The following is a 26,094-nucleotide window of genomic DNA, read 5'->3' on the forward strand; positions in this document are numbered from 1 at the left end:
CGTTTCGGAATACCTTGTTACTCAGCCACAGGCATAGACATGGATACATTTCAAGAACATAATGTTAAGTAAAAAATCAATTCCCATACATATATTATAATTCTATTTATATCAAGTATAGACATCAGAAAAATTAAGCAATAAAAGGTTTAGGGATACACAAGTAGCAAAACTATAAAAAAAAATATCAAGGAAATTATTGCCCAAAAGTTCAAGAGAGTGGCTACTTTTAGGGAGTGGGGCAAGGGCAGGGTGTGTAATCACGGAAGGGCAAAGAGGGGCTTTTAAGGCTGTTTCCCAAACTGTGGGTCATGAGCCATTAGCAGGTCGCAGAATGAGCGTAGCAGATCCCCCTCGGATGGAATAAAACACGTTGCGATGTTTTCTATGTAGAAAAGATAGGGGTGAAGAACTTCCATTTCAGTGGCGCGTGCTCTTGTGGCAGTGGGCTGGGAGTCATGGGGGGAAATGCATTTCTTACTAAGGTTAAGAGTCTCAAAAGCTTGAAAAACACTGTCTTTATTTTTTCAAGTATATTTTATTGATTTTTTTTTTTTTACAGAGAGGAAGGGAGAGGGATAGAGAGTTAGAAACATTGATGAGAGAGAAACATCGATGAGCTGCCTCCTGCACACCCCCCACTGGGGATGCGGCCACAACCAAGATACATGCCCTTGACCGGAATCGAACCTGGGACCCTTCAGTCCGCAGGCTGATGCTCTATCCACTGAGCCAAACCAGTTAGGGTGAATGAAAAACACTGTCTTAAGGATTCCCAAGAACTGGTAATGTTCTGATTCTTCACCGGAGTGATGGGTACGTTGCTCGTTTTCTTATTCTTTAAACATTTCCTATTTGCTTTCCACATCCTCGTGCATATGTGACAGACTTCACATCAGGAAGAGTATGTGACCACAGAGCTGAGCTGAGACTCTCCAAGGGGAAACAAGAAAGGCTGACAAAGAACCACGGGGGGATGCCTTCACCGCGGGGTGAGCGATGCTCTTTGTGGTGTGTCCGTGGTCAGCCTAGAGCAGCTCAGGTGCCACCTGTAGTAACTGGTGCCACCACGGTGACTAAGTTACTTTACCCTCATCTTTGCTCTGTGTACAGGATGTTACAGTTGTCAGAGGTGTTACTTATGTGACAAATTGAGCAGCATGCTCAGGTTGCATCCCTGTTCTAGTTGGGGTCCCTGGAAGAAGCCCCCGAAAGAAGGATCTGGGGTACACGTAGTAGATCTGGGAGGTGATCCAAGAAGGACTCAGGGCAGCAGGGAGGTGGGGCAGGGAGGAGAAGGAAACCAACCCAGGAGCTGTTCATCAGGACCTGCTGGCGTCAATGGGGGCTCCATCCTCTTGGGGCCTCTGGAGATGAGGTAGACATGGCCAGAATCGTCCCATCTGGGAAATAAGAACACCCTAATATTGATCCCTCAGCTCCCTGCGGCTTGATTGTGGGTGCCTCAGGGGGTAACTTCCCAGCACTTCTAGGCTACCCTGTGCAGGCCACGAACCTTCCTACCCCAGAGAACGTTCTGGGTCAGAGACTCAGGGGGCCATCAGGAACCCTCTGCAGGTGACCTCAGCGCGGCCTACGAACGTCTGGGTGGGGCACCCACGGCACCTGTCTGCCCCTCCCTCTCATCTTGCAGAGCTTCGTATTGTGTTCACTGCAAGAATGGCTGCCACACAAGTGCCTGAAGAAACTGAGATTCCACAGAGTCCACGGGAGAAATATGGGATCAGGAAGAACTTCCCAGAGGTGTGAGGATAGGACAACAAGGCGCTGATAGTGGGAGGAGGTCCAGACACATTTCTCCCATCAGCCAGTTCACTCCGGACTGGGGTGTGACCATCACCAAACGTCAGAGTTTCCTCTCCAGCCTCCTCTCCTCCGCCCCTGGACCCAGGAGGAAGATCCTGGGATGGAGGGAAAGGTAGGGAACAGGATGGAGAACAAACCCCCAACGGGTGCCTAATCCAACAGGACACGGGAAGATCCTCCTACCTTCTGTGTGTCTTGAAGCAAGTCACCCACCCTCTCTGAACTTGCTGGGGATCATCATAATGCCTACTGTGTCCTGTTGTTATAATTCAGTACAATAATCCATGTAAAGGGCTTGGCATGCTGTAAGCCCTCAATCTCTGAAAATGGTCATTATCCGTATCACCACAACTGTCACCATCATCACCATCACCACCATCACCATCACCATCACCATCACCACCATCACCATCATCACAATCACCATCATCACAATCACCATCACCATCAATACAACCGTCACCATCAATACAATCATCATCTGCAGTATCACCATCGTGACCACCCCCCACCCCAAGCCCTGGTTGGGAGGAGGCATCATTTATTGAGAACTTAGCCTTTGCTTTTTTAAACTTTTAAAATAAATTTCAGAGAGGAATTGAGAGGGAGAGAGAAATAGAAACATCAATGATGAAAGAGAATCATTAATCGGTTGCCTCCTGCATGCCCCCCACTGGGGATCGAGCCCACAACCCGAGTATGTGCCCTGACCAGAATCGAACCTGGGAACCTTCAGTCCGCAGGCTGACGCTCTATCCATTGAGCCAGACCAGCTAGGGTGAAAATTTAGCCTTTTCCAAACCTTATACAAAGAGTCTGATCTGCAGAGTTTTAATTCTCCCAAGAGTTGCTACCAGGATCTAGGAGGCAGGCTCTCATAATATCTGTCCTTCCAGTTATAAAGACCCAAAACATTAGAGTTGCTTTGACTCTTCTATTTCTCTATCACTCCACTTCCAGTCCATCAGCAAATCCTGTTGGTTCCACCTTCAAAATATATCCAGAATCCCACCCCTCTCTCCACCTCCACTGCCACCTCCTTGGCTTGAGCCAACATCATTGCTCACCTGGATTATTGCAATGATCTCCTCACTAGTCTCCTAGCTCCTGCTCCTGCACTCCTGTAATTTATTTTCAATACAGCAGCCAGAGCAATATTGTCAAAACCTTCCCAGGACTCTCATCCCACCCAGATGCAACCCCAAGTTCTCCCCGCAGCCCAAGGCGCTGCCCAACCTGTGCCCATCACCTCCCTCTCTCCGCCTTGCTTACTCTGCTCCAGTTGCATGGGTCTCCTCCCTGTTCCTAGAACGTGTTAGGCACGATCCAGCCCCAGGACCTCTGCACTAGCCGTCCCCTTCTGCTTAAAATGCCAGGCCCACATTTAACCTGGTGCCTCCCTTCCTTGTCTCTTTCACACCTTTGATGAAAGTCACTTCTCAGTGAGACCTTCCCAATGGCTCTAAAATGGCAACACATGAACGCATGCACGCACATCCTCCTTTTCTGCTTTATTCCCCACCCCGTGCAACTTACTGTCTACAGCCCTGACCCAGCCTCCCCTACACACTGGAACATCAGCTCCACAAGGGCAGGATTCTCCCTTATTTGTTCGCTGCTGTGGCCTCACTTAGTACAATGACTGACACAGAGTAAGTCTCAATGGAAGTTGGTGAATAGATTCATGAATCCCCATTGGGCAGATGAGATAACTGAGGCTCATCGAGGAGGCATCGCCTGCCTGAGGCCACAGAGGAGGACTGAGGAGCCACACACCAGCTCTCTGGACTCGAAGGCCATGCCCCTGACCACTGCATCCCTGTCTCTTTGAAGCGCACCGGGCTTCCCCCTGGTGTCACACAGGACCGTGATGGAGGTTCGGCATGTGACAAGAACCACATGTACCCTCTCCAGCCCAGCAGCCTTTGCGAGGTCATGGGCTGACGCCCGCCAGGGCTCGCAGGTCACCAAGGGCAACAGCACAGATGGTCTCATCTGGGCTAGGGGAGGAAGTTCCTTCCAGAACTCAGGGTGATCAGCTGAGCCTTGAGACTCCTTCCTCCCCATCATGTGACACCTCAATGTGGGGGAGGGGGGTGGGGATATGACTCATCAGTCCTCAGGGCAGGAGCAGGGCCAGCTGAAAAAGAGGGGCTACCTGGACAGCAGGGGGACAGCAGCAGTGCCTGAGGTGAGACCACCAGAAGAACTTTCCGGTAGCCTGTGACATGGGAGAAGGTGGCAAAGCACAGGAGGCCCTTTAAACAAATATAGGCTGGGTGTATGAGCACATTTCCTCTTCGTTGGGGGACAACCCCTTCAGCTCCCCTCTGCCTGCCACCAGAGTACCAGAATCCGGCTGGCATCTTACCCACATGCAAATCAGCACTCTGGCACTTCCCTTTTGCCTGCAGGTCCCCATCAGGGTAGCGCCTGCCCCAGACGAAGAAAGAGCTGGAAAGGTTAGCTAATCCCCTGCCCTCCTTCAGGGAACCAGTGGGCAGGGATAGACCCCTTTTGGTGGCTGCAGTGGGAGCAGGAGAGGGGACCCAGAGCTGAGCACACTGTGGCAATCAGCTCCCCCACCCCCACCCCAGCCCCAGGGAGAGGCCGGAAACAGGAAATGCCTGTTACCAGGGCTTGCCGGGGAGACAGAGAAAGGGGGGGGGGGGCCCTCTGCCTTCAGCCCTTGAAGCCCCTTAATCTTGAAACTGCAAGACTTCATCTTGCAGACCAGAGAGGGTGGCTGTGCTGTGCACCCTTTTCAAAGCCTGTAAGCAGAGGTACAAAGCATAAACTCACCATCCTGGTCTTCAAAGCCCTCCCTGCGCCAGCCTGTGTCTCCTCTCCCCTCTCCAGCCACCCCAGCACACATCCAACATCTCAAAGCGGGGTCCCAACAGACTCCCAGCCCAACGGCCGCAAGCGGAGGGACCTTGGATGGGTCTCTGCACCTTCTGGTGCCTCGGTTTCCTCATCTTCACATAGAGAATGAGAATACCAACCAAATGAATCGCCCCTCTAGCACCTGGCCCATGAGACAGGGTCGTACATTCATTCAGCAAGCATGTATTGAGTGCCTACTGCAGGGGTCCTCAAACTTTTTAAACGGGGGGCCAGTTCACTGTCCCTCAGACCGTTGGAGGGCTGGACTATAGTTTAAAAAAAAAACTATGAACAAATTCCTATGCACACTGCACTTATCTTATTTTGAAGTAAAAAAAACCAAAACGGCAAAAACACCCGCATGTGGCCCGCGGGCCGTAGTTTGAGGACGCCTGGTGTGTGCCTAACCCTGGACCTGCTGGTGGCCAAGACAAACCCTGTCCTCGCAGAGCATGTCCAGTCTAGTGGGGAGACAGACACTGAGCAGATGTCACCACAGGAGGCAGTGTGCAGAAAAGCACAGAGGGCCCCGGGGTCTGGTTCAGTGGGAGGTGTGTCTGATAAAGCCAAGGACTAAGGGCTGGATGGCAAAGCAAAGAGGAGAAGCAGTCCAGGCAACCCTCGCACGCTGCTGGTGGGAGGCCAGATGGTGCAAGCACTTTGAGAAAAAAATGGTTGGGCAGTTTCTTCAAAAGTTAAGCATGCACTCCCATGCAACCTAAAGTTCATGTTCATGTGGAGACCTGCACACAGATGGTCCCGAAACTTTATCCATGAGAACAAAAACTGGGAGCAGCCCAAGTGTCCAGGCAAAGGGAACAACAAGGGAGGGGGCTCTGAGCATCCAACCACCCCCTTCCTGGGTTCAATCCATAGTTCTTGAGCACCTACTATGCTCCAGGGAGTGGCCCAAGTGCTGGGGATACAGTTGTGAGCAAAAGAGGTACCGATCTCTGCCCCTGATATTCTGGCAGAAGGACACAAGCAACATATTATATGCATACGAACATAGCTTGTCAGGAGGTGGTGAGCGTTAAGAGGAGACAAATGTTGTTCCGTCCACAGAATGGACTACAACTCGGTGATAACGAGTGAAGAAGTGACGCACACAACAGTATGACGAATCACAAAAGAATCATGCCCGGCCAGCATGGCTCAGTGGTTGAGTACTGACCTATGAACCAGGAGGTCATGGTTCAATTCCCTGGTTAGGGTACATGCCCTGGTTGTGGGTTTAATCCCCAGTGTGGGGTGTGTAGGAGGCAGCTGATCAATGATTCTCATCAGCAGAGGTGCAGATTAAAGGGGTCAATGGGGGAAAAAAAGGGACATCTGTAATACTTTCAACAATAAAGATATTTTTTAAAAAGTGAATAAACCTTAAAAAAATGTAGTCACTTATGGGGGAAGGTAGGAACTGGATAAGTGTGGGTATCTGAGGGACAGGACTAGAAGTTAAATTTTTTCCCTGTATGTCAATGATTCTCTCTCATCACTTGAATGATATGGATGCATTATTTAACCAAACTGTTAAATAATCTAAAGATTCTATTGGGCTCTCTGTCCCCTGGCACCGGCTTCTTCTTAACTCAGCACTGCTGACATTGGGGGCAGGATAATTCTCTGTTGTGTGTGGCATCTGTGGGCTGTTGAGCAGCATCCCTGGCCTCTATCCACTAGATGCCAGCAGCATCTCCTAAATGGGGGGCAAGCCCTAGCCAGTTTGGCTCAGTGGATAGAGTGTGGGCCCTCGGATGGAGGGTCTCAGGTTCGATTCTGGTCAAGGGCACATGTCTTGGCTGTGGGCTCGATTCCCAGTAGGGGGCATGCAGGAGGCAGCCAATCAATGATTCTCTCTCATCATTAATGTTTCTATCTCTTCCTCTCCCTTCCTCTCTGAAATTAATTAAAAAATATATACATTTTAAAAAGCCTAATATTGCATGATTCCACTTAACTAAAAGATGCAAACTCATCTATAGTGACCCAAAGCAGATGGGTGATTGCCTGGGGATGGCAGGTGGGGGGGACAGAGAGGGTGGGAGGAAGATATTTCGAAAGGGTAGGAGGAACCTTTTGGAGGGAATGCGTTCACTCTCTTGAGTGGGGCTGGTTTCACACGTATGTCACAATTTAGCAAATAGTGTATTTTAACCATGTTGTCGTTTACTGTATGTTAATAAAGCTGGGTGTTTTTGTGTGTGTGTGTTTTAAAGCCAGTGGGAGACCAGATATCTGTTGTCTTTCCCCTACAACTAAAAGCTTTAGGGGAGCATTTAGGGGATGGCAGGTTGGGAAAGAAGGAATAATGTAAACCATCGTCGGTCAATAATGCAAAAGGTACTCTCCTGTCACATTTTTGTTCCTACCTGATAAAATATACTAAATTAGAGACAAATATGTGCTCTTTCTGTCTGAATAAATCTTCAAGTTGGGTGGGGGAGGGGGGAGAGGGGAGAGAAAAGGTGTTCCAGGCAGAGGAAACAGCATGCGAGGGGGCTCTGATCATCTGACCACCCCTTCATGGATTCTATAAATAATTATTGAGCATCTACTATGCTCCAGACACTCATGCAAGTGCTGCAGATACAGCTGTGAACAAAAGAAATACACATCCCTGCCCCATGAGGATGACATTCTGGCAGGAGGCAAGCAATGTGTTACATGAATATGAACATAGCTTGTTAGAAGGTGGTGTTAAGGAACAAAAATAAGTAGGAAGAGAGGGTGGGGAGTGCCAGGAGGGGGTGCAATTCTAAATAAGGAGGCCCAAGAAGCCTCATTGAAAGAGTGACATTGCGTAAAGGCTTAAAGGAGGGGATGATGCAGGTGTGTGTCTGGGGGAACCGCATTCCAGGCAGAGGGAACAGACAGTGCAAAGGTTCAGAGGCTGGACACTGCCTTGTGTGTTCCAGGAAGAGGTTGGAGGCCAGAAAGAGAAAGGGGGAGTGAGACCGTGTGAATCAAGGGTGGTCTCAGGTGCCTATTTATAAAAACAGGCCATGTGATCAAAAGGGCAAGTGTTGTCACCCTAAACATCCCACCATTCTGCCATATCTCCCAGAATGCCTGCAAGGGAAGCACAAATGGTTGGCAGCTTGTTAAGCATTTTCTCCAACTCCCCCTGGTTCCCTGCTCAATCACAGATTAGCCTGAAAGCAACAGCCCCACATCTCTGGGAGTGCTTGCATGCCGTGCCCATCTGGGGGTCATTCCAGGTCCCCAGGGCAGCCAGGCACAAGACAGCCACCCCGAGGTGGAGTCCTGGAGATGCTGTCCCATTGAGGAGCCATGAAGGTGCTACAGGTGTTCAGCCTGCGCTAGAGGCTAGAGGCGGCTTGGGGGAAGCCGGGGACATAACCATGGTAAGCAGATCTCTGATACATTGTATGGAGGAAGACTGATCAGCTGTGTGCTGGTGGCCCATGACAAGGACAGTCCTAAGAAAGATCTGCACTGGCCTGCTTGCTCTCAGATCCATTCTGCACCCTTCCTCTGCTTTGCTCTGTAGTCAAGGGAACTACATTTCCCAGGCTTCTTTGCACCTTGGCTTCCAGGTAGGTTCAGCCAATGAGAGGCCCCGTCAGGAGTCCAGAGGGTAGGAGGAAGAGAGAAGCCAGGGTATTTCTCCCGCCTTTGCTCTGCCCCTTCCAGCAGCAAATTGTCTATTCCATGGCTTAGTTCCCTGAAGACAGCTGTTGCCCCCGGTTCTAGTTCTCAGTGAATGGCCCTGGACCCAGGTCACACCACTTCCTTTATTGTTCCACCCGCTCAGTGGCTCCTCTCTTAGTGTCCCCCACCTGTCTTCTCGGCTTCCCCCTCACCCATTAGCCAATCCTCTGAATTAAACCCTCTGTTTGAGAGACCTAAGATTATTTCTGCCTGGTCTCACTCCCCGTTTCTCATCTGGCTGAACCCTGACCAGGAGAACCAGGAATCTGAATCCAAGTCTATCTCCATAACCACCTGAAAGGCTCATATGCCCCCTTAAAGAGGCAGAATTCATATAGTATGAATTCTGGTCACAAGTTTTGGGGGCCTGGATACTTGGGTTCAAATCCCAGCATAGCATCGGGCTGCTAAAACTTTCCATGTTTCCGTTTCCTCATCTGCGAAATTAGGATAACATGTAACAGGTTGTGCTTTCCAAAGATGGCCACAAAAATGTCAGCCATCCAGCATGCTGATGCTTGTCACACTCCCAAGAGCTGGAGTCTGACTCCTCTCTCCTTGAATCTAGACCGGCCTCAGTGACTTGCTTAGTCACTAAGAATGCAACGAAGTAACACTGCATGATCTCCAAGTAGGTCAGCAGCGACCTTGCAGCTTCTGTCTTGGTCTTTTTTTTTTTTTTTAATTGATTTTTAGAGAGAGTGGAAGGAAGAGGGCTAGAGAGATAGAAACATCAATAAGATTGGATGTCTCTTGCACACACCCCCCCCCCCCCACTGGGGAGCCTGAAACCTGGGCATGTGCTCTGACAGGGAATCAAACCTGTAACCTCTTAGTTCCTGGGTCGATGCTCAACCACTGAGCCACACCAGCAGGGTGAGCTGTCTTGGTCTTTTGAGGAGCAATTGCTCTCTCTTCATGCTTCTCCTCAAAACCCAGTCCTTATATTATGAGGAAGCCCAAGCCACACAGAGAGGCCACTTCCCAATGCTCCAGTCCACAGCTCACCCAGGCACCCACCATGCCAGTGAAGAATTCTCCAGATGATCCCAGCCCCCAGACATTCAAGGTTCCTCATTATAGAGCTGACAAACCGTCACCACCAGGCCCCATCTGAATCCCTGACAGAATCTGTAAGAATTATAAAATAGTTTTTGTCTTACAACAATATGTTTGGGGTGGTCTGTTTCACAGTACAGAAGTCCCCCTTCTCTACGGTGTTACTTTCTGTGGTTCCAGTTATCCATGGTCAACCACGGCCCAAAAATATTAAATGAATAATTCCAGAAGTAAGCAATTCATACATTTTAAATTGCACGCCATTCTGATATGTGTGATGAAATGTTATGCCATCCTGCTCCATCCAGCCCCAGGAAATAAATCAACCCTTTGTCCAGCATAGTCACACTGTCCATACAGTACAGAAGGTACTCTGAGAGAGGCGGACCACATTCACTTAACTTTTATTACAGTACTAGTGGTCCCGCGCGCAAAATCGCGTGCAGTAGGCCGCCCACCGCTTCCACGGGAGCCAGCAGGAGCCGCAGCACATGGGAGCCGGGGCGGGGGTGAGGGGGGTGAGGAGGGACTGAGAGGTGCTTCATACATCTCCTGGTGACTGGTCACGCATGCAGCCCCACCCACCCGCACATGCCTCACTGCACACACAGCCCTGTCCACCCACGTGCACCTGCTGTGCATGTAGCCTCCTGCTGATGGGTCGTTACACGTGAGGGCGTGACGACCATTTGCATATTAGCCCTTGATTATATAGGATACTATTATAATTGTTCTATTTTATTATTATTTATTGTTGTTCATCTCTTACTGTGCCTAATTTACAAATTAAATATTATCATAGGTATGTATGTACAGGAAAGAACATAGTATATATAGAATATACAGTTTCAGGCATCTACTGGGTGGTGTCTTGGAACATATATCCCACAGATAAGGGGGGATGACTGTAATAGATAACAGAAATAATGGTACCAACTCCATGGGTTTGTTGTGAGAATAAAAGGAATTAATAAGTATTAAGTGCTTAGAACACTTGCATATAGAAAGTGCTCAATCAACAGAACCTGTTTCTGTTGTTATTCATTTATATTTTCTGAATCAATTCCCGTGCACTTCATTAAAACTGCCAAGACCTCAACGTGGATTCGCTTTCCTCTTTGGGCCTGTTAACACTACACCCTTCTAGCTTTACTCCTGAGTCACTGAATTCTCCTCTTCTGACTTCTGGCTGTCTCTTCCTTCTCTCCCTCCCCGCTCAATGCTGCTGCTCCCTAGGGCTCAACCTTCAGGGCCCTGTCCTCCCTCTCTCACCTCCCTCCCACGATGAGCTCACTGGCTCCCAAGGATGGATTTCCCAATCACTACCAGGTACTGCCTGCGGTGCTTTACAACTATTAGCTCATGAAGTTCTTATAACAGCCCTCTAAGAGAGGAGCTATCCTTATCCCCACTTGAAAGATGGGAAAACTGAGTTCCAGAGGGGTTCAGTACCTCATCCAAGATCGCGCAGTCAGGATTGGAACCCAGATGCTCATGCCATGGGATTCCATGTCCTCCAATAGGATTTCTCGGCCTCAGCACTACTGACATTCGGAGGGCTGTCCTGGGCATTATGAAATATTGCCTGGTCTCTAGCCATGAGATGCCTGTGGCACATCTCTCCCTCCAGTGGTGAAAGCCAAAAACTGTCTCCGGACATTACCAAATGACCCCTGGAAGGACATTGTTTCTCCCCCATCCTGGGAACCACCCAGCTGACCACTATTCTGAGCTGCCTCCCATCTTCAGCATAACACAGCCCAATGAGAACTCCCCAAAACGGTTCCTCCCCCAGCCTTCTATCTTAGCAAATGATACCCCCACTCATGCAGGTCCTTAAGCTACAAACTCAGACATTATCTTGTCTCCTTTCATTCGCCCCCACCCTTCTCCCTCATCCCATCTGTCAGCAAGTCTGGTCAGCTCAACCACCAAAATGTGAGCCGGTCCAGGCCACCTTCAGTCTCTTCCTCCCAGGTCTCCTTGCTGCCACCTCCATCACCCTTTATGTCCAGGCCCCACAGAGCAGCTAGAGGGACCTCTTTAAACCAACCATCTGCTTAAACCCACCAAGGACTTCCCATCACATTTAAATTCTGCACACATCCCGCAGCTACTGCCAAACCTCATTCCCCATCACTCTCCCTTCCCTCACTCACCTCCCATCAGCAAATCCTCCATTCAGATCCTCCCAACCACAGGGCCGTTGCATGTCTTTGCCTTCCCTGCCCCATTCTTCCCAGAGCTAGCTAGCTTCTCCTCCTTCAGCTCTCAGATTTCCTTGAAACGACCCCCCCCCCCTCCTAGAAAGCATTCCTCTTCTTTTTTTCTTCTTCTTAACCCCTGGTTTTTGTCCGCAACATATTTTACAATGTTTCATTGACTTTCCTGTTTACTATCTGTTGTAGGTTGAGTGGTTGCCCAAAAAGATGTGTCCCATATCAAATCCCTGGGAAGTCTGAATGTGATGTTATTTGAAATAATAGGACTTTGCAAGATGTAATTAATAATTAAGTGAAGGCCCTAACCGGTTTGGCTCAGTGGATAGAGCGTCAGCCTGTGGACTGAAGGGTCCCAGGTTCGATTCCAGTCAGGGCATGTACTTTGGTTGCGGGCACATCCCCAGTAGAAGGTGTGCAGGAGGCAGCTGATCAATGTTTCTCTCTCATCGATGTTTCTAACTATCTATTCCTCTATGTAAAAAAAAATCAATAAAATATATTTTTTAAAAATAATTAAGTGAAGGATCTCGAGATGAGGAGATCATGCTGGATAATCCAATGACAAGCGCGTTTTTAAGTGATGCACAGACACACACAGAGGAGACAGCCGTGTGAAGACAGAGACGGAGGTTTCCGAGGCGCAGCCACACGCTGGGGAACCGCCAGGAGCTGGAAGAAGCAAGGAACCGATCCTTACCTACAGCCTCCTGATGGAGGACGGCCCTGCCAATGTTGGGATTTCAGACCTCTGGTCTCCAGGACTGTGAGATGACACATTCCTGTTGTTTTGAGCCTCGCAGTTTGAGGTACTTTGTTACAACAGCCACAGGAAACACACACACTCCCTCCCCAGGGCCATGAACTCAGGAGAGAGGAGAGTTCATGTGTGTGCTTTCCCAGAGCCCAGCCACCAGCACAGTGCCTGCTGCTGACAATAATATAAATGAATATTCCAACTCCAAGACGCTCGGTCTCTTCTTAGCCGTCACCTGTCAGTAAGCGTTTACATTCCGTTGGGTCCCCCTGGGATAGGAGGCGCATTCCCCCCAGGGGTGATACTGCTCCCCAGGGGGACATTTGACAATGTCTGGGAGCATTTTGTTGTCACAACACCGGGGGCCAGGGATGCTGTTCAGCATTGTACAATGCACAGGGTAGTCCCCAGGACAGAGAATGATCGGGTCCCAAATTTCAGAAGTGCTGACGCTGGGAAACCCTGGACTAAATTTAGTACTGAGTGCCAATATAAACGGCAAATGCCTCCTAACATCTATTCCCCCTTCTTCTGCTAACAGTCCCTCAGTTTCCCCTTTGTAACTAGCCCTCCCCTCCTCTCAGTCTAACTCCTTTGGGTAGAGTCCAGGCGGCCCCCTCTAGGAATGGGCAGGTGACTCGGCCTAGCCAATCAGAGCATGATATTCTCCTGAACACAGCCATTGGTTCAGGAACGGACACGTGACCTCAGCCTGGCCAATCAGAGCATCATAGTTTTCCTGGTCACAGCAATTGATTCAGGAATGTGACTTCAACCTGGCCAATCAGAGCATCATATTCTCCCAGCCACAGCAGATGGCTCAGGGATGGACATGTGACCCCACCAAAAAAATCATGGCCAATGAAAAACAGATTTTGGCCTGGAGGCCTTTAAATCGCCCCTCCCATTTTCCATTAGACATAGAATTGTAGGAATACAAATCTGAAGCAGCTGGGCACCCTTGTCTACCTTCATTAGGAAAAAGAATGGCTGAGACTAGAGAAAAACACCCAAAAGAGCAAAGTTAAGAGATGAAGGGTGGGGTGGGGCAGATTCCCTGATGTAATAATGCCTGAGCCCCCCTGAATCCAGCCAAACCTGAAGGCAATTTTTCTCCCAATAATTTTAGTTATGTGAGCCAGTTTCAATTGGGTATTCTTGTCACAAGAGCTAAGATCCTTGATTAAAACTTCTGCAGACTCAGCTCAGAATTTCCTCAAACCTTAAACTTCTCCAACTGAACATCCCTTATTTCTTCCATTGTTGCTCAAGGGACCTGACACCCAAGTTTCTTCTAAAGCCCAGGTACCAGCCCTGATACCAAAGGGGAACAGTCCATCTCTGCACTGTGGTAGATCTTTAAAAGGCCCGCTATGAGCCCTAGCCGGTTTAGCTCAGTGGATAGAGCGTTGGCCCAAGGACTGAAGGGTTCCCTGTTCGATTTTGGCTCAATCCTCCGCCCGGTCAGTGCACGTGCGGGAGGCAACCAATTGCTGTCTCTCTTACCTCGATGTTTCTCTCTGTCTCTCCCCCTCCCTTCCACTCTTTCTAAAAAATAACCAATGAAAAAATATCCCTGGGTGAGGATTACCAAAATATACCCCACAAAAATAAAGGCCAGCTATGCTCATACAACATACACTCGGGTCTTGCCCCCTTCCTGGCACCATTCGCATTAGCAAGGGAGACCAAACAGAACTCCTTTTGACTCCTTAAATATACCCCAACTTCCCACACTCTATTAGCATGCCACTTCCTCCAGGAAGCCTGCCTGGTTTCCTCTGGGGGTTCCCTCCCCTCTGCTCCCACAATGCCCTGGGTTCCACCCATCACTGTTGTAACTGCCTATTTCCTTGTCTATTTCCATGAGCTGCATGAGAATCTGTGTCTCATTTATCATGGAATCCTCCATCACCCAGCACATGGCCTAATACAGTGGTTGGCAAACTGTGGCTCGCGAGCCACATGCGGCTCTTTAGCCCCTTGAGTTTTTAGCAAAGGCCAGCTTAGAAGTACCCTAATTAAGTTAATAACAATGTACCTACCTATATAGTTTAAGTTTAAAAAATTTGGCTCTCAAAAGAAATTTCAATCATTGTACAGTTGATATTTGGCTCTGTTGACTAATGAGTTTGCCGACCACTGGCCTAATACAAAGAAATGCCTATGAGGTGGATGGTGTTATCATTATTATTGTTGTTGTTATTATTACTGTTATCAACATCATTTTCCCCATTTTACAGATGAGAAAACTTAGACCCTTGCCCAAAGTCACATAACTAGGAACTCGTAGAGGCAGACTGATCCTAGGCGATCCATACTCACCCACCACTAACCAACTACCACTAACCAACCACCAGTAAGCACTCAGCAGGTGCCTATTACATCAGGGCTCAATCAGCAAACTCTTTCTGTAGAGCCAGAGAGTAATTTTTTTGGCTTTGCAGGTCATAGGGTCTCTGTTGTGACTATCCGGGTAGCAAAAGCAGCTATGGACAATATGTCAGCAAATGGGGTGACCGTGTATCAACTCAATTTTGTTTATAAAAAGAGGCAGGAAGCCACAGGTTATGGTGTGCCGACCCCTGTATTAAATGAATGATGAATGATGAATGAGTAAGTAGAATGCTTAATAAATATTTATTGAGCACCTACTTATGTTCTGGGCGCTGGAGATACAGTTGTGGACCAAACAGACAAAACGCCTTGCCCTGACATTCCAGTGGGAGAAGCAGATAATAAGCAGATAACTAAAAACTCTGATAGGTCAGAGGGTGCTAAGTGCTATGGAGAAAAATTAGACAGGGAAGAGAATGAGACTTGTATATGCGAATGGAGGGGGAAAGGGTGGGAGCCAGGGAAGATCTCTCTGATGGGAAACCTGAAGGAGGTAAGAGAACAATCACAGTGTATACATGGGAGAAGAGGGATCCATGAAGCAAGAACAGCACATGCAAAAGCCCCGAGGCTAGATTAGCTTAGTGGTTCTAGGAACAGTGAGGAGGCGCATGTGGCTGGAGTAGAAATGAGTGAGGGGGAGAGAGGGAGGAGATGAGGGCCGAGAGGAAAACAGGACAAATCTGGGTCATGGTGAGGACTTTGTATTTCGCTCCAAGAGTAATGGGAAGCCACGGGAGGGCTGGGAGAGAGGAGGCACCTCTGTGAAAGCCCTGAGGAGTAACATTTCCCAGTATCGGGCCCAGGATGAGGTCAGGGAACAGAACAGAATGGAATGGAAAAGAAGGAACAGCATCCAATGTTGACTCTTCCAGGCTTCAGTCGTGTTGAGATGAAGTCTTCCAACCAACACAGCCCAACCCACGCAGGCCATTCGTCCCTAACTGAATCCTTCCCCACGGCTTTGTTTCAGGTCCTCCTCATTCCTCATCTTACTAAGCTTGCCGGCGAAACAGCTCCCTCCAGACCCGCATCTCTGAAGCCAGCTAGGTTTCACCTTGGGCTTCTTGGGGGCAGTAACTTCTCTATATCCACCCAACCCATTTCCTTGTCCATTGGCTTCCAGCTGAACTGCATTCCCCGCTGCTCTTGCAGTTGGATGGGACCTTGTGAGCGAGTTCTAGCCAATGGAACAAGGATGGAGGTGATGGTGCCCCTTCTGGGACTAGCCCATTAAAGCCTCCCGTGGTTTTCTTTCTCACACTCCTTCCTTGCCCTCTGGATGAGTAGAGAGGACTCCAAGGGCTGTAGGGAGGATGGGGTCATGAGACGGAAGCAGCTGGGGTCATAGAAAAACTGTAAAGAAGGACCATCTCCTCAACCCCCCACTTGATCCAAACTGGATTGTTATGTGAGCAACAAGTAAATTCTTATTGTCATTGAAGCGATGCAATTTGTCACAGGAACTACCCTCACATACCCTGACTATACCACATCCTACAGCCAACTCAGACCCACTGAAATCAAATTAACCAAAAGAGTGACTCCCGTTAATTTAGCACTTGCTGTATGTCAATCGCCATGATAGGAATTTTACGTACCTTACCACATTTAGTCCTCACACAACCCTCAGATAAAGGTCCTATCCACATCCCCGTTTTATAGATAAGACAGAGCTCAGACAGGTTAAGTAATTTTTGTCTCCAAGATCACAAAGCTAGTAAGTACCTGACTTGAAATTCAAACCAGCCTAATACAGTGGAACCTGGCTTCTCAAATGTCTTCCATTTCAAACAATTCCATTTCAAACAATTTGCTTCTCAATGTAACAACCCTTTAAAAATACACACACACACACACACACACACACACACACACACACACACACTGAGTGGCCAGATTATTATGATCTCTGAACGCATAATAATCTGGCCACTCAGTGTATATCCTATATAATAAAAGGCTAATATGCAAATTGTCCCCTGGACCAGGAGTTCGACCAGCAGGCAGGCCAGCCAACCGCCCATGTCCCCTCCCCTTGGCCAGGCTGGCTGGACCCCCACCCATGCACGAATTCATGCACCGGGCCTCTAAAATATATATATATATATATATACACACACACACACACACACACACACACACACACACACACACACACTGAGTGGCCAGATTATTATGCATTCAGAGATCATAATAATCTGGCCACTCAGTGTGTGTGTGTGTGTGTGTGTGTGTGTGTGTGTATACTAGAGGCCTGATGCACGAAATTCGTGCAAGGGGCTTGGCCCTCGCACCCCCGGCTTCATCCGGAAGGTCGCTCAGCTGTCCAGTCTAATTAGCATATTATGTTTATATATATATATATATATATATATATATATATATATATATATATATATATTTTATTGATTTCAGAAAGGAAGGGCGAGGGAGAGAGAAAGATAGAAACATTAATGATGAGAGAGAATCATTGATTGGCTGCCTCCCGAACACCAGATTGAGCCCGCAGCCTGGGCATTTGCCCTGACTGGGAACTGAACCATGACCTCCTGGTTTACAGGTTGACACTCAAACACTGAGCCACTCCGGCTGGGTCTGACAACCCTTTCATGCTCATACCTGCATGATGAGTAACACATCTCTCAGGCGATAAACAAAGGAGAGAATGCGCAAATATGAGTCAGTTCACCTGTTAAAATCTCAGGATATTGTGCTGTGAATATTTTCGTGTTTCTTTGCTTTTGTTGCTGCTTATAATTATTGTAAATTTTTCTTTTTTTTACTGCACATTTCCTTTCCTTTTTGTTCAATTTTCATTTACATTTCATGTCCTTTTTGTTTTTAAAGTGTTTGTTTATAGGTTAAACAGTACAATAGACATGTACTGTATATAAGAGGTTAAAACAGGGAATCATTTGGGGGTCTGGAACAGATTAATTCAATTTACATTTTTTCTAATGGGAAAAAATGATTCAGTTTTCGAATAGTCTTCTGGAACAAATTAAGTTCGAGAAAAAGGGTTCTGCTATATATAAAGAGCCATGGAAAATCAATAAGAAAAAATGGTCAACAGTACTGGAAGATAAAAAATAATGGGCACGTGATATGATCAAATAATTCACTGAGAGTAAATAAAAACAGCTCTTAAACATAAGAAAAGAGGATCAACCTCACTCAAAAAAAAAAAAAAAAAGATATAAATTGAGCCATAATGAGCTCCATTTATCCCCCAAGTAGCAACCCCAAAAGTGTGACAACGGAACAGTCTGTTAGCAAGGCCATAGAGAACCAAGCACGCTTATGCATTGAAATCAGAGAAGATCTCTCTGATAAGAAAGATCTGGTAAGATCTTTCTTATCAGAGAGATCTTCCCTTACCAGATCTTTCCAGAGTAACTGGAACAATCCATACGGGAACAATCCCACATAGAGAACAATTTCCCCATATCCAAAACACACACTTATTCACTTTGAGCCAACAGACCCTTCTGATAATTTATCCCATGGATATACTTTCCCGTGTGTAAGGCTGCCACAGGAACATTTACATGTAGCCAGATATTTTTCTAGGTTCTTTACGGCGACTTGTTTATCCCTCACAATGATGCTTTAAGATGGGAATGTTTATCTCCCGTTTTACAGATGACGAAACTGAAGCACAGAGCGGTTAAATAACATACCCAAGGTCACAGAGTACAGGAGCGGAAAATGAATCATGGACGAGATTACTGATTGCAGTAAGCTTGTTAGAACAAAGGCCAAGTGTCCATGGATGAAATAGAGGTAGTTTAGAGTAATCGTTGAATATAAGGATCTTGGGGCCAGGCTGCCTGGGTTCAAGTACCCGACTCTGCCACTTTCAAATTGGGTGCCCTGGAGCAAGTTACTTAACATCTATGTGCCTCAGTTTCTCCAAATGAAAAAGGAGGATATTAATACTTTCTACCTCCCAGTTGTTGTGGGAATTAAACGAGTTACTAGTAATGTACAGAAAGCATTTATACCAGGTATCAGTGAGCTTTTTCTGCAAAGATCTGGAGAGTAAATACCTTCAGCTCCTCAGGCCAGACAGTCTTTGTTGCAACTACTCAACTCTATAGTTGTAACTGGAAATCATCCATAGACAGTACATAAATGAATGTGCGTGGCTGCGGGCCAATAAAACTTTATTTATAGAAACATACTGTGAACACATTCAGCCCTCTGATTGTAGTTTGCTGTCCCCTGGTTTAGGCTAAAATCTGACACGTGGCACAATATAAGAGGTTTGTTAAATAAATGAATTATCAGGAACATCATATAGCCATTTTCGGAAAGGAATGAGGACAATCTCTATGTATTGATTTGGTAAAATTCCCAAGATGATTATTAAACTGAGGAAAGCAAGGTATAATGCAGTGGATAGTATATGCTATCGTTCATGTGAAGCAGGCGTCCTCAAACTACGGCCCGCGGGCCACATGCGGGTGTTTTTGCCGTTTTGTTTTTTTACTTCAAAATAAGATATGTGCAGTGTGCATAGGAATTTGTTCATAGTTTTTTTTAAACTATAGTCCGGCCCTCCCACGGTCTGAGGGATAGTGAACTGGCCCCCTGTTTAAAAAGTTTGAGGACCCCTGATGTGAAGAGAGGAGTGTAATAAGTAAGAACATGAATTCTTTTTTGCTTATATTTGCATAAAGAAATTCTGGAAGGACATACACTCAACTTTTAAAAAGTGTACTAGGGTTCCCTTTTCTCTACATCCTCGCCAGCACTTGTCATTTGTTGATTTGTTGATGGTAGCCATTCTGACAGGTGTGAGGTGCTACCTCACTGTCCTTTTCATTTGCATCTCTCTGATCAGTGACTTTGAGCATGTTTTCATATGTCCCTTGGCCATCTGTATGTCCCCTTTGGAGAAGTGAGTATTTAGGTCCTTTGCCCATCTTTTAATTGGATTGTTTGTCTTCCTTTTGTTAAATTGTATGAGTCCCTTACATATTTTGGATATTAACCCTTTATCTGATGTATCATTGCAAATATGTTCTTCCATACAGTGGGCTCCCTTTTTGTTTTGTTGATGGTCTCTTTTGCTGTGCAGAAGCTTTTTATTTTGATGTAGTCCCATTTGTTTATTTTCTCCTTAGTTTCCTTTGCCCTAGGAGATGCATCCGTAAACATGTTGCTACGGATTTTGCTACCTATGGTTTCTTCTAGGATTTTTATGGTGTCCCGACTTACATTTAAGTCTTTTATCCACTTAGAATTTATTTTTGTGTATGGGTTAAGTTAGTGGTCTAGTTTCAGTTTTTTGCATGTATCTGTCCAATTTTCCCAGCACCATTTATTGAAGAGACTGTCTCGACTCCATCGTATGCTCTTGCCTCCTTTGTCAAATATTAATTGAGCGTAATGGCTTGGGTCGATTTCTGAGGTGTCTATTCTGTCCCACTGATCTAGATGCCTGTTCTTGTGCCAGCACCAGGCTGTTTTGATTGGTGGCTTTGTAGTATAGCTTGAAATCTGGTACTGTGATTCCCCAACTTTGTTCTTTCTCAAGATTGCTGCGGCATTTCTGGGTCTTTTTCTGGTTCCATATAAATTTTTAGAGTGTTTGTTCTAGATCTGTGAAATATGCCGTTAGTATTATAATAGGGATTGCATTGAATCTATAGATTGCTTTGGGTAGTATGGACATTTTAATGATGTTAATTCTACCAATCCAGGAACACAGTAAAGGGAACCCTATACACTGCTGGTGGGAATGCAGACTGGTGCAGCCATGATGGAAAACAGTATGGAGTTTCCTCAAAAAATTAAATATGGAACTGCCATTTGGCCCAGTGATCCCTCTTCTAGGAATACATCCTTAGAAACCCAGAACATCAATCAGAAAGAATATATGATATGCACCCCGATGTTCATAGTAGTGCAATTTACAATAGCTAAGATCTGGAAACAGCCCAAATGCCCATCAGTAGAGGAGTGGATAAAAAAGCTGTGGTACATTTATACATGGAATACTATGCAGCAGTGAAAAAGAAGGGTCTCTTATGCTTTGAGACAGCATGGAGGGACCTGGAGAGTATTATGCTAAGGGAAATAAATCTCAGAGAAAGACAAGTATCACATGATCTCACTCATATGTGGAATCTAAAGAACAAAATAAACTGATGAACAAAATAGATCCAGAGACATAGAAGCATGGAACAGACTGTTGAACCTCAGATGGAAGGTGGGGGTGAGTGGGTTGGAAGAAGTTAACCAAAGAACTTGTATGCATATATGCATAACCCATGGACACAGACAATTGTGTGGTGAAGGCCAGGGGTGGGGCGCAGGTGCAGATTAGAAGGGATCAATGGGGGAAAAGAGGACATCTGTGATACTTTCAACAATAAAGTTTTTTTTAAGTGAATAAACCTTAAAAAAATGTAGTCACTTATGGGGGAAGGTAGGAACTGGGTATGTGTGGGTATCTGAGGGACAGGACTAGGAGTTAAATTTTTCCCTGTATGTCTTTTTATGCATTTTAATACTTGAATGATACGGATGCATTACTTAACCAGATTGTTAAATAATCTAAAGATTCTATTGGGCTCTCTGTCCCCTGGCACAGGATTCTTCTTAACTCAGCACTGCTGACATTGGGGGCAGGATAATTCTCTGTTGTGTGTGGCATCTGTGGGCTGTTGAGCAGCATCCCTGGCCTCTATCCACTAGATGCCAGCAGCATCTCCTAAATGGGGGGCAAACCCTAGCCGGTTTGGCTCAGTGGATAGAGTGTGAGCCTGCGGACTGAAGGGTCTCAGGTTCGATTCATGTCCTGGCTGCGGGCTCGATTCCCAGTAGGGGGCATGCAGGAGGCAGCTGATCAATGATTCTCTTATCATTGATGTTTCTATCTCTCCCTCTCCCTTCCTCTCTGAAATCAATAAAAATATATAAAAACTAAAAATAAAAAATAAATAAAAGGGGGTCAAAATGGCTACGGTTGAGAACTACTCCCCTAACCCAATTCCTACCTGTGTGTTATGCTGCCCTCCCTCCCACTACCTCACATCCTTTCTAAAAAGGCTTTTTAGTGAGGGTTTATCAGGTATCAGACACTGCTATGGTAAGTAGTACTGAAATACCATGAGAATCCACCCCTAAATCGGTGACATTTTAATTTACAGTTCACCGAGGGGAAATCAAGGCTCAGGGAGGTGAAGCCAGGAAGTGGTGGCACCAGCCCTTGAACCCACGTCTGGCTCCTCCAAGCCACCGCCCCCAGCCCACCCTCCTGTTCTAACCCTCCTGCCCTCTCCCTTTTCTGCCTCTGCCAGTGGCACCAGCATTCACTGAGCTGGGGACCTTGACATCATCTTGGCCCCAGAGCCTGTCCCCACCCCAAGTCTAATCAGCTCCCATGTCCTGGTGGATCTTTCCCACAATGACTGTCACATTCATCTCTTCCTCTTCACGCCCTTAGCCTTCCAGTTTCATCTCTGCAACCCAGAATGTGGAGTCTCAGAGAAAGAGTTGGGTTGAGCTTCAGTGGCAGAGTTGGGTTGTCTGGTCATTGTGGCCGCTTATGTTAGTAGCATCCATTCTCTCTGGGCCTCAGATCTGAGGGACCTCCCCGCTTGAAGATTCCCTCCAATCAGACCTCACCCATGAACCATTTCCACCAGCCAGGCCACTCACTGCCCTGCAGTGCAGCACAGCCTATGTGGGCATTCACCCTTTCTGACCCCAGGGCCTTTTGCACTGGCAGCATCCCCTAGCAGAAGCACTGTTTCCCCAGATCCATATGGCTCATTCATCCCCTCACTTTCCCCAGGTCTCTGCTCAAATGTCACCTTATCAGTGAGGCGTCCCAGACCCCCTATTCAAAAGTGTGGCCTGATCCCCCTGAGTCCCCTTTCCTGCTTTGTTTTTTCCAGAGTACATACTGCCTCCTGACAATTTATGTTTCCTTCCTTATTTGCTCACTGTCAGTCTCTCCCACTAGAATGCAGGCTCCACAACAAGAGGGGTTTGTGTGTGTCCTGTTCTGTCTTGGCCCCAAGAAGAAGGCTGGCATACATTGTAATTGCTGCCAAATGACTAAATGTTTAAATTTGGCCTTCCCACCCTCTCCCCTGGAAACAACTGAGAAAAAGCAGAAGAACTAGGAAAAGAAAATGAGAGAACCTGGGAAGCACCCCAATTCCAGCCTCCACACCTTTATTTGTGCCGTAGCCCCTCCCCGCACACACACACCCTTCCCTTTTCTCCCTCTGCCCTTCTACATCCATGGTCCTGGCTTCCATCTGTTAACAGACAGGGCCATGCAAGCCCAGGGAGGTTGTTCTTTTGGCACCTCCCTCTGGCTTAATGGTTTAGCTTCCCACACTCATCCCCACCGCGAGCGGGGCAGGGGGCTGAGCTCTGAAGGGGGACACAATGAGCAGGGGCAGGAGGGTGCAGAGCTCCCACACGGGAAGGATCAGGGAATACACCTGCACAGACTGGGGCCTGGCACAGCTGGGTGCAGGAAGCCAGAGCAATGAGAAAGCTCCTATTCGCTCTTCAAAACCCAGTACAAATGTCTCCTCTTGGAGAAAGCCAGACTCCCTCAGGCAATGTCTTGCCTTTGCTACAGGACCCCCAGCCCAGAGATGTGTCCCTCCACCACAGTCCTGACAACAAGGGCCTGCAGATGTCTGGGTCCATCGCCCCGAGTCTGGGAGCACCTTGAGGGTCCGGCCTGGGCCTGGGTTCATGGCATTGCCCAGAACATAGAAATAGGATGGCCCCTGGAGTCGCTGCAGCTGCTCTCCTAAACATTAATGCCACATCCCCTTGCTTTTCATCAGAGAGCAAGCTCTAGGCATGCCGCATGCAAGGGTGGAAGTTCATCCTTATGTCTATCCACTTCACCATTAGCTGCTATTAAGCCTCACTGGGGACCTTGCCTCCCAGCTGATCTACAGGTCGTAGAGCTACTTCCTCATGTGCTGGAAGGAGACAAGCAAATGTAGGCAATTTGGGGATGGCAGGTGTCAAGAAGGGCTGGCCATGGGGGAGGGGCTCTCTAGAGCACCCTCATTCCATCAAGAAATCCTGCCTGGGCTAGGAAAGGGGGACCACCCACCTCTCCACCCATGGCTCTGTCCCCAGGAAATGCCCCTAAGGATCCCCATGGCCCACTCCCAGAGCAGTCACTTCCCCTCCCCCCACCTGCACATGGCAGGTCAAACCAGAGAGGAGGCTACGGGAGGCCCCAACTGCCCCCCACCCCCCGCACCTGCCCCCCAGCCTACAGCTCCTCTGGACAAAGCTTTCATCTGGGCGTAGAGACTAAAGGCCGGCCTATGGGTCCCCGCGGACCTCCATGGCGGGTGGGGCACCCCCGGCCCCCACCCAGCAGCATCCACCACTTCCACCCAGCACCCAGGCGGCCATAGAGAACCAGAGGAGGTGCTACACAGAGAGCATCCAGTCCTGTTCCCTCCCCCACCCAACCGCATTCAAATAGGGACCTGAATGTGTTTCCTGAGCCGGGGGCGGTCACAGTCAAATCTGCCTCCTTCGGGACCCTTAGCCTTCACCGAAATTGCTACTGAGAAAGAGGAGCTATTCCTAGGCTCCCAAACCCCAGAACCCACTCTCGGGGGCTCGGGACCTGGTCCTGCCTCAATGTCCCCCAGGGGGTGGAGGGAGCGAGGAAGAGCAGAACCCTGGGTCACAGGCCCCCATCTGCCCCAGGCCCAGGCAGGAAGCCAAGGGGAAGGAGATGTGAGGGGAAGGAAGGGGCCCAGGGGCCCGGAGGAGGAGACACATGTGGGGAAGGAGGCCCCTCTCCCGTAGCCAGAATCTGGGGGTGGGAGGGGGGGGTGTCTAAGAAAACCTTAGGCACCCTGTTGGCCAACGGGGATTTCTAGGCACCCCCTCAAGACTCCCAGAGCATGGCACCTGGGGCCTTGAACCCCAGTGAAGTCGGCCTGGGGCTCAGGAGCGGCTAACCCCCAGCTTGCCAGTTCTCAGCCTAAAGCTGGGCTCATTCTGTGCCTACATAGGCATTCCTGCTAACCTTTGGCGGGTCACCCCAGAATTTCAGTGTTGGCATCCACACCACCCCCCTCTTCACACACATCCCCCTCCCCTAGGCCAGCCGCGGAGCTGACATATACCCCCTGCAGTGCCGGCCCAGAGGCACAGTGCACTAACCCAGCCCGGAATGCCCCCCCCCGCTTCCAACCCTGGGCCCCGCAGCCCGCGGTGGGCTCACCTGGGACATCTGGGGACGCAGGTTGACCTCGCGTAAGTTGATGGCGTGGGGCAGCAGGTTGTTCAGCAGCTGGCAGAGAAGGACCCCATCCCGAAGGGCCTGCGCCAGCTCGCACACCTGGGCCCCGTCCCAGGTCACGCGGTGGCTGGGCGGCAGCACCCGGCACTGGATCAGCCAGTGGGTACACTGTCGCCACAGCTCCATGGCGCCTGCTTCCCCGCCCGCCCGCCCGGGCCGCGCACCCTCGCAGCCTCCGCCGCCCGCCGCCCGCCCGCCTGTGCTACTAGCTACCACTTCCTCTTCTTTGCCTGTAACTGTCGCGGGGAGAGGGGGTGGAGGAGGAGGAGCCGGAGGGGGTGGCGACGGGGGTAGCACCTGCAGGCCAGCCCCGCCTCGCCCGGCCCCTTCCTCCCGGGGACCTCTCTTTCCCCCACCAGCACACCACCTGGGCACCTGGGAGGTGGTCAGGCCAACAGACGGAGGCCGGCTGCCTTTCTCCATACCCAACCCCTGAGCGGTAACCCCTCAAAGTACTCAAAATCCGCCCTCTGCTCACCCCTCCCCTCTCTGCCTCCACCCTGGTCCAGCCCCATCATCACTCTCCTGGACCAGTCTAGTCTCCTCCGCCCAGGTCCCTGCGCTCTCTCTCGCCCTCTTCCTCCACAGTCTCTCCTCCCCACAACGGCCAGGGGGCGCCTGGGCTCACCTGAGTCAAGTCGGGTGTCCCTCCTCTTGTCACCTACCTTCCTCTTTGGGGTAAAAGTCCTCCATGCAACCCACAAGGCCCTATATGACCTGCCCTCCCTAAACTCTCCCTGCCCTCAACCCCTCCACACCCTTCTCTCACTTGCCACACAGGCTGTTCCTCCAACAGCCAGGCCTTGTCCAGCCCCAGGACCTTTGCACATGCTCCTCCCCCTGCTTTAGGCAACTTCATAGCTAGTTCCCTCACCACCTAAAGATTTTTGCTCAATGTCACCTTTTCATGAAGTCTTCCCAAACCACCCTATTATGAATCACAGCCTTTCATCCCA

At 48.7% G+C, this 26,094-nt stretch overlaps 1 protein-coding gene across 5 annotated transcripts in view; it reads right to left on the reverse strand.

Moving 5' to 3' along the window:
* Positions 1-26,094, reverse strand: part of VAV1 (vav guanine nucleotide exchange factor 1) — a 61,918-nt gene that overhangs the window by 34,331 nt on the left and 1,493 nt on the right. For 2 of the 5 annotated variants that reach the window (XM_079770145.1, XM_079770144.1), the window contains exon 1: positions 25,061-25,288. The exons of the other annotated variants lie outside the window; for them this stretch is intronic. In XM_079770145.1, coding sequence (XP_079626271.1) covers positions 25,061-25,264 — 204 coding nt within the window. In that variant the 5' untranslated portion in view covers positions 25,265-25,288. Of the gene's footprint in view, positions 1-25,060; positions 25,289-26,094 lie in introns of those variants that run through there. 5 annotated transcript variants of the gene reach the window in all.

The sequence above is a fragment of the Cnephaeus nilssonii genome (genome assembly GCF_951640355.1).
Source record: "Cnephaeus nilssonii genome assembly, chromosome: 5".
Lineage (NCBI taxonomy): Eukaryota > Metazoa > Chordata > Mammalia > Chiroptera > Vespertilionidae > Cnephaeus > Cnephaeus nilssonii.